The 19,555-nt window shown below is 33.1% G+C and overlaps 1 protein-coding gene across 1 annotated transcript in view; it reads left to right on the top strand.

The window, feature by feature from the left end:
- Positions 1-19,555, top strand: part of LOC145242128 (glutamate receptor-like) — a 229,511-nt gene that overhangs the window by 162,036 nt on the left and 47,920 nt on the right. Inside the window, exons 10-11 of the mRNA XM_080105052.1 lie at positions 2,384-2,596; positions 14,403-14,749. Coding sequence (XP_079961178.1) covers positions 2,384-2,596; positions 14,403-14,749 — 560 coding nt within the window. The remainder of the gene's footprint in view (positions 1-2,383; positions 2,597-14,402; positions 14,750-19,555) is intronic.

The raw sequence follows: 19,555 nt of genomic DNA, 5'->3' as shown, positions 1-19,555 counted from the left end.
TAGCCCTTGAGCCCCTGGAGGGGCATAGGCCATCTACAACTTTTGTAGATTCTTTTGTAGTGAGGAGTTCTTTTCACACAGGGTGAGGGTGCTGGCCCCAGGCCCAACCTTCCCAGAAGATATATACAGCACTTAGCCTTCCCAAATGGTCACCCATCTGTTACTGGCCAGGCTCAACATTGCTTAACTTTGGTGATCTGGCGAGAACCGGTGTGTCAACATGATTGTGCTGTATGATACTAATTCCAATACCCCCAAAAGTTCCAAATTTTCTGATTTCCGATTCCGATTAATCGTCCCAACATGAATAGAAACACATATCAGATGCGGAAGAATTATAGAAAACACAAGAGTCATATGCTCAGTTCATCAAGTCCAAAGTAGAAGAACAAAGACTTGGCTTCCATGAGTTTTAGCGTATAAGAACAAGATGTTGAACAGATGCGCTTCCTAAAACCTGAGAATCATCAATGGTGATCTCGTCAGCATCTGACAAAGCCAAACTCTTTGCCATGAATTTTGCTGCAAACTCAACCCTATGTGATCAGGGCCACCTACCTCCCGAATTTCCTCAAATGATTAAAAAATAATTTAAGTGACATCCGCATATCTGTTCTTGATGTTGCCACACTCATCAAAAATCTCAATGCCAGCAAATCAACTGGTCCTGACAATATTCCTGTCATAGTATTCGAAAAGCTACAACCGGAACTAGCATCCATTCTTGCAAAGCTGTTCAATTGATTCCTAAAGGAGAAATGCTTCCCAATACCTTGGAAAAACCTCGTTAGTCTGCTCAGTATTTAAAAACACTGGAGATCGGTCTTCGGCATCTTAATACAAACCAATTAGTCTTCAGCATCTTAATACAGACCAATTAGTCTTCAGCATCTCAATACAGACCAATTAGCTTTCTGTGCGTAATGAGTAAGTCTGTACAAATGTAGGATGTCTTAGCCAATGGGCGTTTGGCCCAGCATAATTTGGTCAACACATGTTTTGGCCAAATGACGTTTGTCAGCCATTTTTAAATTCTTTTCCCAAGCAAAAATTTGGACTAATGACTTAAATAAGTAAAAAAACAAAAAAGAAAAGAATAATTACGAAATTAAACAAACTTATTTCACATAAAATGTAACTAAGATTTTTACATTTCTTCAATAAGAAAATGCAGTGAAATCAATAAATCGATTTTAAGCAATGTTGAGTATCGATTTATATAGAATTCTTTTATTGATTCATTCTCGTGTATAACTGTTATTTTATATACTTATCATAAAACATATATATATATATATATATATATATATATATATATAATGGAATAAGAATTACAGTTAAGATTACCAAAATGAACCAAGATGGCAAAAACAAAAGTAAGTTATAAATATTAAAGAATTAATATTTATAAAATAATAATTTTTCTCTTCTTCTTCACTCATTTTTTTCTTCTGCTTCTTCACTGATTTTTCTTAATTCAGCCTTGCCTCGACAGTCGAGTTGTAAATTTTTTCCATTCCTATTTTTATGCAAATTTTATCTTTCGCTTAATAATATTCCCTTTTCCTTGTACCTATTTGTGAATTATTCCAATTATTATTTCTGCGATTTGGATTACTTTGGATCATCTTCCAATTACGTGATTCCCTTGGATTTTATTTGTGTGAATGGAAACTTAACTAACTTTCTTGGATTCTGCATTTTTGGATTTTACCGTCATTGGATATTTTACCTTTCACCAGACTATCCATTCACGTGAAATCACTTTTTTTATTCACCCTATTCCCTCTGCTCCACTTTTTGTTATCAAGTAAGATCTATAACTTACTTGTATATATATATATATAAGAGCAAATAGTTAATAAAACATGTTAAAAAACACTTTGAAAAAAAGTTAAAAACATATTTAATTTAAAAAGGAAACACAAAATAAGTCGATAGTCCTTAATCCGCGGAATTTCAAAGAAATACTTTCCTTCTCATCAGAGGGTAGGATTTAGCAAAATGCAGGATCGGATTTTGCTTGCAAAAGTATTTAATGAAACTACAAGTAAGTCATAGATTTTACTCGATAACAAAAAGTTAAACAGAGGGAATAGGGTGAAGAAAAAAGTGATTTTATGTGAATGGATAGTCTGGTGAAAGGTAAAGTATCCAATGACGGTAAAATCCAAAAATGCATATATATATATATATATATATATATATATATATATATATATATATATATATATACATATATATATATATGTGTGTGTGTGTGTGTGTGTGTGTGTGTGTGTGTGTGTGTGTATCATTTTGTGAACAGTAGTCTAAATAATCCAAATATTATGAATAATCACTCCTCATTCAAAACCTTCATACAAACATTTTATTCTTTCAGACTGCTCCTTATATTATGGAAAAAGCGAAGCCGGTACATGGTCACCCTCTTATTGGTAATGACAAGTACGAAGGATATTGTGTAGACCTTGCAAGAAAGGTTGCGCATGAAGTTGGCTATGACTACGTGTTCCAGCTAGTAAAAGATGGCGCCTACGGTTCGAAACTTGCCAATGATTCGTGGAATGGTATGGTAGGAGAACTAATAAGGCTGGTATGTCACACCGAATATCTTTACACCCTCCACTCTATAATAATGAGCACTATGTCTTCTTTTGTATCTTTTTCATTGATCTTTATTAGTTTTATTTCCCTGAAATTTTGACTTGTGTTAATGGGCAACAAGTCTGAATAAGTGTCAAATAAATCTAACATGCTTAAATATTTGTGTGTGTGTGTGTGTGTGTGTGTGTGTGTGTCTGTGTGTGTATCTCTGTGTGTGTGTGTGTGCCCAGCTAAAAGTAAAATACAAAACTATAAAACAAATGCCTAGAGAGTTGGTTGAATAATATGTAAAAGTTGTGTGTGTGTCCATTGAGAGGAATGGGCTGAGCAAAAGTTTCTTTCTCAATATAAACACTTAATGAAAAAACAGACTTTTTGCCTAACTAAAAATCGAAACATTGTCCTGCCAGTGTAGCGAAGCTTATACATAGCTGTATTAATAAACATGAGAGAGAGAGAGAGAGAGAGAAAGAGAGAGAGAGAAAGAGAGAGAGAGAGAGAGAGAAAGAAATAGATATTAAGCTGGAGGTAGTGGTAGCTGTAGTTTGGTTTTCTTTTTTTCCGATTAATTTCATTTCAATGATCCCAAGTAGTGAATAATTATTACATAGCAAGTGGGCTAAACCGTGGCCTTCGTTATAAAGATGGCCGGCCAGCTGAAAAAATGACGTCATCGCCGAGGTCCCAACAAGCAAGATATGTGGAACTAGACTGTCAATAATGAACAGTAATTTTTACAGACAGCGTTACAAAACTTCAAAATTGGATTGAAATAAAGAAAGAACACGATGTTTTATTCTGAAACTCATCTAATATTAATAATAAAAAAATAATAAAAAAATAATAAAACACAAGTTGTTTGTTTAAGTATTATAAGCAATTGAATATTTCGTTGTATTATAGATTTTAAAGATTAGAATGCGTTCTTTAATTACTTACAAATTACATTTTTAAAAAGTGAAGGAACACGATTTGATTTGTAGTAAACTTGAAGTTTATTTAATATAATTAAATGAAAATTATGCATGTAAGATTATGAATATTTGAAGCAGAACACAAGCAAAACATTTGAAATATTAAAATTAAACTATTTTTTTAATCAAATGAACAATATTTTTTAAATCAAAATGAATTTTTTTTTAATCAAAAGGAATATTTTTTAATCAAAGTGAATAATATTTTTTTAAAAATCAAAATGAATATTTTTTAATCAAAATGAACCACAATATTTTTAAATGCAAATGAACCACAATATGTTTTCAAAATCAAAAACAATATTTTTAATAAATTCATGAAATATTGCACAGTAAAAAAATAATTAACCTAAAGAAAAAATCATGTTTCTTATTTAAGATTATTTCACCACATAACAAAAATAACATGCAAAATCTTTTTTATATCCATATTTTCAGTTTGTTAAAATACCTGGGTTTGTATTACTGTAAACATAGATTCGAAAAAGTTGTCAAAAAACAAATAAATGTTATCAAAGGCAAGATAAGTTACTTTTCTACCAAACTGGATATCTTTGGGTTTGTATTACTGTACACATAGATTCGAAAAAGTTGTCAAAAAACAAATATATAACAAATAAATGTTATCAAAGGCAAGATAAATTACTTTTCTACCAAACTGGATATAATTTTCGTGTTTTTTATTCAATTTAACATGTTTATTCAGCTCAAAAAGCATACAGTGTTTACCGATGTATTGGAAAATTTAAAATGGCGGCCGACTCTCTCTTTAACACGGTAAATTCTGGAAAAGGTGTTATAAATAATAAACTAGACAAAATACTATTAAAAAACCACCGAATATATATCAAGTTATGTCACGGTAACTTATATTGAGCAAATTTCTAAGAGTATTTTGTTTAGTTTATTATTTATTACACCTTTTTCCGAACTTACCGTGTTAAAGAGAGAGTCGGCCGCCATTTTAAATTTTCCAATACATCGGTAAACACTGTATGTTTTTCGAGCTGAATAAAAATGTTACATTGAATAAAAACACAAAAAATATATCCAGTTAGTTAGAAAAGTAACTTATCTTGCCTTTGATAACATTTATTTGTTATATATTTGTTTTTTGACAACTTTTTCGAATCTATGTGTACAGTAATACAAACCCGGAAAATTCAAGATGGCGTCTGACTCCCTCTTTAACACGGTAAGTTTTGGAAAAGGTGTTATAAATAAAAAACTGGTTAAGATACTGTTAAAAACTCGCTCAATATATGTTACCGTGACATAGCTTGACATATATTTTTTCTAGTTTTTTTTATTTATAACACCTTGTTTTTCGAGCTGAATAAACATGTTACATTGAATAAAAACACGAAAAATATATCTAGTTTGGTAGAAAAGTAACTTATCTTGCCTTTGGTAACATTTATTTGTCATATATTTGTTTTTTGACAACTTTTTCGAATCTATGTGTACAGTAATACAAACCCGAAATGAACGCGCGTTTTTTTTTTTTACTTTTAAGTTTCATATATATATATATATATATATATATATATATATATATATATATATATATATATATATATATATATATATATATATATATATATAAATAAGTATTTTTAAATTTTATCTTTCTAGCTTTAAAAAAAAGTTTAAAAATGTTATCAGCCGGCATAATTTATTTTTAAATATTGAAAATTTCAGGAAAATTAATTTTTGCTAAATTTTTAAAACATGTGTCAACAGCTTAAAAAAATCGTCTCTTCAAAAGAGTCGATGTTGTCTCGCATTTTCATTAGTTTTGTATGCTGTAAAAAAATTTTTTTTAATATTAGCAATTTATTTGAAGCTTCTTCTTTTGAATGGTAAAAAACTTAGGATGATAATATTGAATTAAATTATAGTTACATCGTGTTAAATACAGGGGGGAGCACGTTAAAACTTACTTTGCTGAATGGAGATATCCACGAGTGGCTACCGGTGTTTACCGGTGTCAAGCAACTAATGGACTATCCGTGATGACGTCAGCAGATTAAATTATTTTTGCCCACCGGCCATCTTGTCTTTTAAGACGGTCTTGGCTAAACCAACTAGTTTCTAATAAATTATTAGCAAGTCTGTCTGGCATTGTCTGGGGCGAAAGTGTTGCATGTTTCTATTAAAACTTTGGTTTCTCTACTTCTCTTTATCCGTGTATGTTCCTCTCTTTCTCCCCCCCCCACCAGCCTATTCCTCTCTTTCTCCACACACGCGTGCATACACTACTCGTTTTTATATATTCTTCAAGGCATGAGTCAGCATAATTGATGAAAGAATCAGAATTACTTCCTTTACTTAGACTGGCTGGGAAACAGACATGACAAATTTTTATATCTAAATTTTTAGATATTATTTATCCAGGAAAATTTTGATTAAAACAATAATAACTTTGTGGGTATTTGTTTTGGTACGGCACAATCACGTTGACATACCGGTTCTCGCCAGATTACCGAAGTTAAGCAACGGTGAGCCTGGCCAGTACCAGATGGGTGACCATTTGGGAAGGCTAGGCGCTGTATGTACCTTCCTGGAAGGTTGGGCGTGGGGCCAGCACCCTCACCCCGTAAACTCAGTCACTACAAAAGCATCTACAAAGTTGTAGATGGCCTATGCCCCTTGGGCGGGGCATTTGTTTTGTTGTTTTTTTATTTAGCTGAGCATATAAACTGTTCTGTTAATACTCCTATATCCATGGACAATATGGATTCGTCTGGCTTATATAATGCCAGACATTTCTACCTTCAAGCAAAGTCACAGTTTAACCACTCACAGTGAACCCCATGACTTTTTATAATTGCGACCCCTTAAATCGTACCACGACATTTGTGATAAAAGAATTTCGAAAAAGGACCCTCAATTATTTCTTTTTGATAAACGCCCAACTTTTATTAAAATAAACTTGTATTTTTCTGCCTTCTTTGAAACTACAAAGATTGGCTCCACAATGATTTTTCAACGCGATGTAAAACAACCTCAGAAAAGTTTCTTTTTCAAAAACCTTGAGTAGAAAAAAAATTAATTACTGTTGTTGCGGACCAGGATATAAAATACCTTAACTCGCTACAAGAAAAAATAATGAAACGAATTGAATGAAGAAAACAAAGAACTCAAATGCTGGAATAAAATAAACATGTCGTTTATTTTCTGTTGAGAAATGAAAGTCTTCGGTGTACACGTGTTCATTCAGCCGTTGACTACTACGCGCGTGGAAGGAAAGGGGAATGCAATAGAGAAACGCGAAGTGGCAAGCCGTCTGTAGAAAGAAAGGGTTAAGCGCAGTAGAGCGTCGCGCACATGTCTATGTCGATGGGCCAACGCGAAGAGGAGATAGAGTGAGAAAAGTTAATCCAGTTCATGGAGAGAGAAAGCGTATAAACTGTGCTTGCGCTTGCCCCACATCACAGTAGCAGGGAAAGTGATGTTAGAGCACGCGGTCGGTCGTCGACTAAGCAGCTCGAACACTGGTCCAGACGAAAAAAGGGAAGTTAACAGGTTTTGTTGACTTTTATACTGGAGTTAGTGTTCTGGGTGCGCATGTCTGGTTTTCACTTAAAAGGAAGTGACGTCACAGCTCCGGTGTGTGTATGCACATGAATGTGAGTGTGTGTATGAGGCTGTGTATATGCGTGCGTGTGTGTGTGCGTATGTGCGTGCGTGCGTACATGTGTGTGTGTATATGTGAGAGAAAACATGTTCGAACACTGTGCATGTCGATAATAATGACTTTTTTCTTGATAAAACAACTAGAAAAAGAAAACAAAAATATATTAACTCTCTGTAGGATTGAAACCGCATTTACTCCCTTACAAGAATTCAGGACAATAATTTGAATACTCGACTGGATTTTCATTACAAAAAAGGAATTTCAATTTGTTTTTATTCCAAATTCTTTGTGTTTTTTTTTTCCTCGAGAGTTAAAATAAATTCTGTTGTTCTCTGTAGAAAATTCTTTCTATTAAAACCACATGTACGTGACTTTGTGGAAAATTTGTGAATATTAATTTTGCCTTTCTTTTCTGTAAGGTTACAGTTTTTCTGTTTATCTAAAAAGTACAGACTTCTTTTTTTTGAACTTCATATTTTAGTCCCGGATTTTTCTTGTGATTCTATTTTTCAAAATGAAAGAGCTTTCGAAGCAATTTGTTGAAATGATGTGTCTACAGCAAACTCAGACGTTAGAGTTACAGAGACAAAATATGTAAAGACAGAAAGAAAATGATGAAAGACAACTGCAGCTGATGAAGTTCGTCGAAGAAAAGTAGAGTAAGATGCCAAAGGAGTTAAATAGACAGCGAGAAATGGAAGAAAACAAAGCGAAGAAGAAAGAAGAGAAAGAGAAGAGGAAAGAAAGGAATTCAATGAAAAAATACCGGAAATGCAGATGCAAGCAGAGGAAAAATTGAAACTACTAACTCAAGTAATCGCAAATAAAGACAGAAACGAGTTAAACCCGAATGTTTTTTCCCAAACCGCGATCTAGTCAGCATTAGAAACATTTCACTGTGTTCCTGAAGAGGATTTGATTTTTGAAGCCTATTTTTTGCAGATTTGGTGATTAAAAAAACCCCTCAAAATTTAAACAATCTTTATTTATAAAAAATAATGTCTTTTAAATATTACCCATTTCCAGCTTCGTCAATAGCCACCATGTTCCCCGGACTTGACTAGCTCCGACTTTTTCTTGTGGGGATATCTTAAAGAAAGAGTCTATGTTAACAAACCCCAAACTCTGCAAGAATTGAAGAAAAACATAAGGGAGTTAAATCGAAATCCAAAAATTCTACAATCTGTCAGGAATAATGTTTTGGAAAGAGCACAAATACGCGAAACTGAAAATGGGAAACATTTAAAAGACATTATTTTTCGTAAATAAAGATAGTTTGAATTTTGCATTTTTAAAAAAAATTTCTCAATGTCTTAGTCAGATTGTATTAAAATTACAGAAAGATATAATCAAAAATAAAGAATCTATTTAAGTTCAAAATCCTTCAGTGACTTTTTGGACACCGTGTATTTTTAGTGTATGGGTGAGGTGGGATTTAAAATTGTATTTACTTCATCAAATGAACTTTTTCTTTCAAGCTGATGTTTAGCCTTCTGGTTATACCAGTAGTAGTGCCTAGGTTTAAAAAATTGATTTTTAAAAATGCACGATTCCACGTGTTATTATCAACAACATTTTGGAAATCTCAAAATTGCGTCAAGTATTTGTGATCCTCTTAAATCAATCGTAACCAAACGAAAAATAGAAAATCAAATCTGTCTTGCGGATGCAGATTTGATTTCGAAGAATCCAATGATAAGCGGAATGGCAGAAAATAGAAATCAATCAAAATCTATGTTTTTTTGTTGTTCAAGGTCATCGCGATATGAACTGCACCGATCGCGAAAGATTATCGATTGATTAAAGGTGAAGCATAAATATTAGTAAACAGACGAAATACGCACAAAGCACAAAGATTTTTGAAAACTTAAAACAAATTCGTTTGACATTTTAATTGCAAAAGATATGTAGTAGATGCGGTAAATGATGAGTTCGATGGGGTTAGCATAAATGTGATAGAAACATTTCGTATAGGTGCTAAAAATGGCGTTTGCTTTTAAATAATATTTAATGAGGAACGATTTCAACTTAAAATCTATTTAGTATGACAATGCATGTAATTGGAAGAAAAACATGTTTGAAATGTTTAAATATTCAACAAAACGTATGGGATTGAGTCTTACGGGATACCGCCATGTTTTTTTATATCGCCCAAGACAAAAAATGTATATATATATATATATATATATATATATATATATATATATATATATATATATATATATATATATATATATATATATATATAAAACATCTTTTTATCTATTATGTCATAATACTAAATTGATTGTAACTTCAAAACGTTCTTAATTTCATATGTACATTTTATATATATATATATATATATATATATATATATATATATATTGATTTTGAAAATTTATTCAAATTTTTAAAAAAACTTATAAACCTATAAGGAAGGTATACAAAATTTTAATTATTCGACAAGGAATACAAATAAAACAAGAAAAACCTTATTCCATGGAGTTTCGAAGAATGCAATTCTTCTAATCAGAAGGAAGATGTTTGCAGAATATACAATAAATTTTGCAAGTTAATGCATCACAGGAAACAAATAATATGAAGTTTATCATATTTGCATAAAAAAACGTCATTTAACAGTTTGAGACACTTTGAAGGGATTCAAGGGGGATTGAAAAAAAAAAAAAAAAAAAAAGAAACGTAAAAAAAGGGAGAAAAAGGATATGTTAAAAATATAATGGGTAAGATGGTAAAATCCAGAACAGGAAAAATCCGAAATGGGTCTGTTGAAAATATATTGGTAATCCATGAGAAAACAGAAATATAAATATAAATGTCCAGGGTAAAATGGAGCTTTAAGAAAAATCATCAGCTTGTGGAGAAGTCAAAATATGCGACATGTTTTTTTAAGATAACGGATCAAGTCTTGAGAAAAATGAGGCAGGTTATCTTTATTAATGTTATTGGCATTATTATTGTTGCCATCATTACTATATTCATCAATATCGATATTATTATTTGTGCTGTTGGTTGTGACATTGTTATTTGTGGGCGAAACGATCGGTGGATCGGTCGATTCAATAATTGGAGTAGTATTTGGAGTAGTAGACGGATGAGACATTTCTGTGTGTGTGTGTGTTTTTTTTTTGGGTAACTCAGTAACAGTACATGAATATATGACATCCCTGTGGATGTAATCGCTTTTGAGTGGGAAGTCTTGCTTATTGTTACAATTGCTGTTAGTTTTTGGCATTAGGGGAAGGGGGTGGTCTGAGCTAATTTAATTTTTTGTTATTAGATGCTATTATCGTTTGTGCTAGGTTAATGACAAAAGTCCATATTCCAAATTTTATGATGTTGACCATCTTACACTTACAATGTCCAGAAAAATCATCAGCTTGTGGAGAAGTCAAAATATGTAATGTTTTTTTTTAAAATTTTTATTTATTTATTTTATTTCATTTTATTGTACCGGAGAATAATTGGATACGTTTTAAAGAAGTGCATAAGAAAAATACATTGAAGACATGCAATAATGTTTTGACACCTTTGAATAATTCTCATCTTCGTTGTTATGTAACGTAGTCGTTAGATCAATGAAACAGAAGAAAAGAAAGGAAAGGATCCGAAGAACAAAGTTTCTTTCTCATAACTGCTCATCTGTGGAACACTGTTTCGCTAGCCTGCTTCTGGTTGAATGCAACATGGTAGCCTTAAAATCTAATATATAAACGGCTGTATCTCTGTCTGTCGGTCTGTCAGTCTCCATATTTTTAAACTCTATCTCCTCTGAAACTAAAAGTCGCAGAGCGGCGCCAGAGGCCTCAAATTATTGGATTTTTTTACAGGCCGTTCTTTTATGGGTCTTTAGCCGGTTAAATTATTTTTGAGGTGTTTTTTAATGGGTCAAAATTGAAAAAAAAATAGTTTAAAATTTTGTACATTAATCTTAGTTTATTTTTTAATTGTTAATTAGTTTATATGCATGTCACGTTGGTACAGTGATAACGTCACCAGCTTTGAATGTTATGGTTTCGATTCTAGCGGATGGCGCCTAAATACTTTTTTTATTTTTGCAATCACGACTCTATAATCATATATACGAAAGTTCGACATATTAAAATATCATATTTAAGCGTATTTTATAAATTGCTTTATTTTCTATTCATTTTTATTTTTTTATTGTTTCTTTCATGCATTTCTCTTTTTTGCTTCCATCATATTACCTTCCTCTTCCCCTATTTTTGCCATTTCTAATTTAAATGTTTCACATCACATCAGCTTGAAAGAAAAAGTCGGTGTTTTTACCCTTATCTTTGCATAATGCCGCCTTTTTCTTCTCTTCTGATGAAAAGCATTTAGCTTCGAAATACCTAGGCCGAAAGAGTTTCTCCCTTATTTCCCTTTCTGTAACTTTTATTGACTTGATAATGCAATAAAGTCTCTATGTAGCTTTATTTTTTATCCTTTTAACTTATTCTCTCTCTCCCCACCCCTCTCTCTCTCTCTCTCTCTCTCTCTCTCTCTCTCTCTCTATATATATATATATATATATATATATATATATATATATATATATATATATATATATATATATATCGCCATATATAAGATTTTGATTGCAGAAATTCCCCTCTGGTCCAAAATACCATAAGTTTGCAACAACAAATTTATTATGTCTAGACTGTTAGCTACTATCTTATGCAACTTTAGAATGCCATTTTAGACACATTTAGTTGATATAATAAAATCGTACATTTCATCCTAGGAGCAACACCATCACAATCGCAACCATCTTTAGAGGAAGTAGTTCTTATTTTTACCGCTTAATATCAAGTCCTTCTACTGCTTTCAGTCATCACCGGGAGGAATTCTACATTTTCAACAGATATGGGGGGGGGGTTCACTCTTCGTAACTGGAGCATAAGCTCCTAGACATAATATAATCTTTCCCTTTTCCTATTTAAGAATTATAAAGTCTCCCCAGACTAATTCCGTTCAATCTGATTGGCTGACCATTCCTATATTCTGGATTAACTGTATTCACATGCTAAAAGAATGCTAATGTACCATTTAAATATGGCGTTGAATTGATACCTACTTTGGCCCTCTGAGTAAATTGTTGCATTCATTTTCTTACATTTAATGATGTAAGTTTGCATTTCCTCTCTCTCTCTCTCCCTCCCTATCTCTCTCTCTATATATTGTTCCCAACTGTCTCTCATTCTCTCTTTCTCTCTCTCTTTCTCTCTTGCTTGCTTTTTACATTTCTTCACGTCAATGCCAAGGAAAAAGAAACAAGCATTTATTTCCTCTCTCTCTCTAACTCGTTTGCTTTGTATATTTGTTCTAGTAATTAATTATATTTTTTCAGACATAGTTACGTTTTTTATGTACTTTATTTAAATATACTTTATTTAAATCTGTACAATCTATTGTTACCGAATTAAAAATAAATGTTTCAGCAATATAATCTACTGGATTCTTGACATCGTGCACATGTTAACTTTTTTTTCATGGGAAGGGATAAATTTGTACATTAGGTCCACCTCCACAATTTTCTTTAGAATGACAACTTTTCCAGGTTTTCGACTATGCTGATTAAGAAAATCTCATTCAAACTATTCGGAGACAAGTACTTATAGAGATATAAAAATCTGTATTATGCACTGTAATTCACTGGCTGCCAGGTTTGTACGCATGTGCGATAAACAAATTTACTTCTCTCCTACCGATACTTCCACCCCACAATTTTTTTTTACACCTGCGGGTGGGTATGCTGATGACAATGATTATCATGGTTAAATTTTGGGGAATTATTCCACCCCCCCCAAAAAAAAAATCAAAAAGAGATTGTCTACTCTGAAAGCCATTCTTTAGATGAGGATGTTAGGGCTGTCTATTTCAAACACCGTTCTTAACATGACAATACCTAAAGAAGTGAAGTGAAAAAAGTTGCAACTATTTTGTTTTACACGATAAAAAAAGATGACATAAAACTGGAATTTACTTTAATACTATTTATGGAAGAGTTGAACAACAAACAGAAACATCTAGAACTACTATCACTGATTTCGATCACTCTAAACAATTCATATACAGTGAGAATCTCTAACCTCTAAAGCTTTTGTTTTTACTTTCCATTATTATTATTATTATTATTATTATTATTATTATTATAATGGACCATTTTTGTGATTTTATCAATTCATACTGATTTACACATTCCCTTAATTGCTTTTTTCAAACAGTATCTGCATGTTATCGCCCGAAACCAGCACTAATTGCCAGTGAAAGCCAGATTATTTCATTTCAGCCAAGGCCGCCAATGTCCGCAATTGTCTAGGGACAGCAGTGGCCACCTACAACAACCGTTGTTTACTTTTTTGCGAGGCAGAGAACAGGCAACGTCAATTAACGGGTTTTGCTAGTTTTATATAATAATTTAAAAGGATAATATATATAAAATACATAAATATCTTTTTGAGTGTACAGAATTTTATAATAGCTAAATGGAGACCAAATTTTAACATATTAAATTTAAAAAATAAAAAGTGAAAGAGCTAACTAACCGATTTCATACTGCGCCCAAGAGCTAAATCGAGGTATAATTATTATATAAAAAAAAATAATATGAAATGGGAACGTGGTGGGGAACAAACAAAAAAAAAAAAGAGAGAAAAAATTAAAATAGGAAAGAATCAAATAGAAACTACATTAAGTCCTAAAAGATTTTTTTTTTTGCTTACAAAGAGAAGGTCTACAGGACTTAATATAAATGGTTTCTATGATTTTTAAAGGAAACAATGAGTGTGGCTTGCTGAGAATAGAGAAAATGTCAGCTTCCATGTTCAGTGCTGAACATATAAAACGTGCAAAAAAGGATATTTAAAGTGATGGTGATGAAATTGTAGTCATAATAACAAGAACCAATCAATAAAGTTGGTTGGAAAATAGTAAATTCCATTAATCTATAATGCTCATATAAATACAACCATAGGCTTGGTTGGAAAATATTTAGATCAGATCCATAATCCTTAAAAGGTTAAGTTACAAATTCTACCATAAAACTGAGACAAGTAAATAAGTCAATGTAGATTTGTTAAATTTATAAGAGTTTGGAAGTTAAAATTCAAATTTTTTAATTTGTTGTTTTTAATTTCATTCATCAATTATTTTTTTTCTCTTCCAAATTTCAGGAGGCGGATATGGCTATTGCCCCACTGACGATCTCGGCTGTGCGGGAACGGGTCATTGATTTCTCCAAACCCTTTATGAGCCTGGGAATCAGCATCATGATAAAAAAACCAGCGGACCAGAAAGCTCACGTGTTCTCGTTCCTCGACCCGTTATCCTACGAGATCTGGATGTGCATCTTGTTTGCCTTCATCGGAGTCAGCGTGGTCTTGTTTTTGGTCAGTCGCTTCAGCCCGAACGAGTGGCACGTGGAAGATGAGTCGAATATCACGAATGATTTTACCATTTCCAACAGCCTCTGGTTTTCGCTGGGCGCCTTCATGCAACAAGGTTGTGATTTCTCACCTCGGTATGTAATTGTCTCCCTTTATTAGCTTTTATGTAATTGTCTCCCTTTATTAGCTTTTTATGTAATTGTCTCCCTTTATTAGCTTTTTATGTAATTGTCTCCCTTTATTAGCTTTTTATGTAATTGTCTCCCTTTATTAGCTTTTTATGTAATTGTCTCCCTTTATTAGCTTTTTATGTAATTGTCTCCCTTTATTAGCTTTTATGTAGTTGTCTCCCTTTATTAGCTTTTATGTACAAGTTTGTTTCTAGTTTGACTAACAAAGAAAAAATGACAAGAAAAGAATTTTATTTGTACAGATAATGTAGTAGTGATTCTTCTAATGCACTCACCTCTGAAAGACAGAATCTCTGCTCTGTTTACTGTCGATACGCGGAGGCTGGGAGAAGAAGAAGAAGAAGAAGAAGTGATAGGCATGGTTAGTTTTATTGGAAAGAAGGCCAGACTAACCACGAGAATTCTCGAGACTTCAGAGAGATAAAAGACTAAACTCGGACGAATAGGCAGCTGTGCTTTTGCTCAAAGCAGAAAAGCGGTGACAGGAAAAAAAAAGTAACTATCTAAAGAAAGTTCCGGGGTTTAAGGCTGAAGGACCCAGTAGTTTTCAGATAAAAAGTAGAAAAATGGTGGTGGTGGTGGTGGTGGTGGTGGTGGTGGTGGTGGTGATGATGATGATGATGATGATGATGATGATGATGATGATCATCATCATCATCATCATCATCATCATCATCATCAACAACAACGACATCATCATCATCATCATCATCATCATCATCATCATCATCATCATCATCATCAACAACAACAACAATGACAACAACAACAACAACAACAACAACAACAACAACAACGACACCACCACCATCATCATCATCATCATCATCATCATCATCATCATCATCATCAGTTTAACATTTGTTTTACATGCAAGCATGATGTTAGACAGCTTTTAAGAAATTAAACCCATCACCCACCCTCCCAAACTAACCTATTTCTGACCATGTCTTTATTTATCCCTCTTTCCCTCAGGTTCATGTTTATCATTTCCTCTCATGTTTTCCTTGGGCTTCCCCTGTGAGCCGAAACTGCTACCTTAATTTTTCTACATCTCATGAATTCTCATTTATTCTTTCCCCGATGGCATTCCAATTATCGTGCTCAAAAAACTTCAACCAGAACTATCCCCCATACTTACAAAGCTGTTTAAACGTTGTCTGTAGGAGAAATGCTTCCCAATACTCTGGAAAACCTCTTAAGTCTTAAGTCTGCCTCATATTTAAAAATTTAGGTGATCGGTCATCTCCCTCTAAGTACAGACCAATCAGTTTCCTGTGCATAAATTACTGGAATCTGTGTTAAACAGAGAAGTAATCAAGCAATATGGTTTCTGCTCGTCTAGATCTACAGCTGATGTGCTTACAGTAATATCTCACAGAATTAGTGAATCTCTTGATATGGGCTTCGTTTCTAAGTCAATTGCTCTTGACATATCAAAGACTTTCAATAGGGTGTGGTATAAGGGCCTGCTACACAAAATATCCAGCTACTGAATAGCTAGACATGTCTTCTCAGTTATTAAATCATTTCTCTCTGATAGGTTTATAAGAATAGTGGTTGATGGACAGAAATCAGAAGCTTACAGTATTAACACTGGCGTCCCTTAGGGTTCCATCCTGGGCCCAACTCTCTTCTTGATTTTTATCAATGATCTCCCAAATCCCATTCTTAGATCATTTATAGACATTTATGCAGATAACACTATCGTCTATGACAACACCTCTAAGATGATAAATGGTCAAGATCTCTCTGATTCTCTCTTCTCCGATCTTGAGCACGTGATGTAATGGGGGAAAAGGTGGTTTGTTAATTTTAATGCATCTAAAACCAAACTTCTATCTTTCCATCATCAATGCTCTGACCCATATCTGACTTCTATTGAAATGAACGGCTCTCATCTTGAGAATGCTCCATGTTTAGAAAAATTTCTTGGTCTGACCTTCAATCCTGATCTGAAATGGAGCACATACATTAAATTTGTAGCCAAGGTCACTGGAAAAATGGTTGGAACATTCTACCGCTCCAGTAGATATCTCACTGCTGAAGCAATTCTCTACCTGTATAAGAGCCAAGTATGTCCTAGAATGGAGTACTGTTGCTACATTTGGGCAGGATCTGCTCGAAGCACTCTATCTCTATATACATACAGAAGAGACGTTGCGAGCATGTCTCTGCTCCTTTGCTATTTTCATGACGTCTGACTGAGCTCCAATCTATGGTCCCCCCTTGCAAATCCTTCACAAAAATACTCGTCTAGCCCAAATCACTATCAATAAATTCCGCCACTCTCTATCATTGCCTAAACCTAAACATGGATTCCATGAACAAAGCTTCTTCCCTAGAACTGCTCACCTGTGGAACTCTGTTCTGCTCGTCTGCTTTCCAGCTGACTACAATATCATTATCTTCAAGTCCAACATAAACAAGTTCTTGTTCAGCCATTCTCACAAATGATCTAATTATCCAAAATACCTTCTACAAACGATTATTATGCTACTGTCCCAATAACTACAGTACACACATTAACTCTTCTCCTTGAGTGGCATCTGGGCCTTGATATGTGATGACCATTTTGTAAAAAAAAAAGAAAAGGACTATACTATTGACGTCACCTGTTTTGCATATCTTAGATTAGCTTGTTTTATCTATCTCTCTTTCCCACTATCTTCCTGTCTGTCTCTGTCTCTGTCTCTGTCTCTCTCTCTCTCTCTCTCTCTCTCTCTCTATATATATATATATATATATATATATATATATATATATATATAGAGAGAGAGAGAGAGAGAGAGAGAGATACATAGGTTTTTGACTCTTACCATCCGAAGAAGCTGACAGTAAATTCCTCTGTCTGCAGAAACAATAGTAATGGAATGAGTTAATACTTGGGATTATGAAATTAAAAAAAAAACATATTCAGCTCTACTAACGTATTGAGCATTTTTTTATCCTGTTTTTTTTTTTTACCACTTATACCTCTCTCTCTCTCTCTCTCTCTCTCTCTCTCTCTATATATATATATATATATATATATATATATATATATATATATATATATATATATATATATATATATATATATATACTAGCAAAAGTACCCGTCATTGACTGGGTTCAAAAGCAGCCTACAGAAAATGGATTCTGACCTATGAAAGTATGATAGGTTCTGAAATGGAAGGGTTGTAAAGAGATAGCTTCGAATTTGGGAGTATCAAAACCAAAGCAAAATATGATGAAAGTAAAAATAAAATAGATAAACCCCATAATTTATTATACCATACCTGTTCACACTGAAACACTTATTACAATATTCTGTGGATCTATATTAAAAAAACCTTGTTAAACTTTGTGACATATTTCCATTCTATGGAGGTCAGGCGTGAACGAACACTCCATGATTTTATTATACCATATTTCTTCAAACTGAAACATAATTATCAAAGTATACTTATGCAGATAGATATAAAAAGTCTTTATTAAAGTTTGTGCCTGTTTCCGTTCTATGGAGGCCAGGCGCGAACGCAGACACCACAATTTTATTATACCATCCCTATTTAATTAAAACATACTTATCAAAGTATTATTATGTACACCCATATCAAAAACACTTGTAAACGTATTTTTTTTAAATTTTAAAATTTTTTATTTCCATACTTTGTGGACCAGGCGTGAACGCAGACCCCACAATTTTAATGAACCACCGTTCTGCCAGATCAAACTTACCCATTTCTGTGCCTCGATACATCTTCTATCATTATATGTGATCAGTTTTCTATAATAGTCAACCATATAGGAGCCTATTCGTGACCACACACACACACACACACACACACACACAGCTTTATATATATATATATATATATATATATATATATATATATATATATATATATATATATATTTAAATAAGGGAGTAGTCACCAACAATTTCTATTTTTTAACATTATTTTATTATTTCGTGTCTTGGTTTTTCATTTAGAATTATGTTTGGATCATTGTAATAATGTTTTTAAGTCATTGAAATCGTTTACGCACGTTTCAGATGGTCTGTGATGTGTCTTCGTCAGAAATTATTTTCAAATGTGTAAAAATGGCGATTTTCGTAGTTAGTTTGAAGTTTTTCCAAGGGGTGGAGGCTTGTAAGTGTTTATTATACATTGGTATGCTGAATTTTTATTGCTTTTTTATTTGGTTTGTCCAGGGAGATTTTGAACTTGCTGTAGTCAGTCGCTATCTCTTTCTGCTAATTTGTTTTTCTTTTCCTTTAGGGTGGGGTATGTGTGTGTGCGCGCGTGTGTGTGCGTGTGTGTGTTTGCTTTTATTGGTTTGGGAATGTGTATATTGTTTTATAGTATTTTGGGGTTATTTGCTTCCTTAGGAAGGCGGCTGTGGTCCGAGGTCGTTACTAATGTGTATGTGTGGGGAGGGGGGACTGGCTCTTCTGAAGTAAAGGTAGGGGTGCTTTCATTCTATTTTGATATTTATTTTTTGGATTCTTGGATTTTAGTATTGTGATTTTTCGTTTTAGTCTTATATTATGTTTGTTTAGGAAGAGGGGTGTATTTAAAATAGGTGATTTTTAATGTTTCTATTTATTTGTCTCCCCATGTGGGTATGGCCAGACCCAGGATCGGTTCCTAGTGTGGGGAAGATTTTGTTTCCCCAGAGGGGGGGCATTGGAGGGGGTGTAGGTATGGGAGGGGGATGATAGAAGGAAAGATAGTCGTTTCAGTCATGAGGGGGTTCTCC

Source organism: Euprymna scolopes, chromosome 21, assembly GCF_053919585.1.
Source record: "Euprymna scolopes isolate OS-2025 chromosome 21, ASM5391958v1, whole genome shotgun sequence".
Lineage (NCBI taxonomy): Eukaryota > Metazoa > Mollusca > Cephalopoda > Sepiida > Sepiolidae > Euprymna > Euprymna scolopes.
Note: the sequence above shows the minus strand (reverse complement) of the source record. Positions and strands in the feature narration are given on the sequence as shown.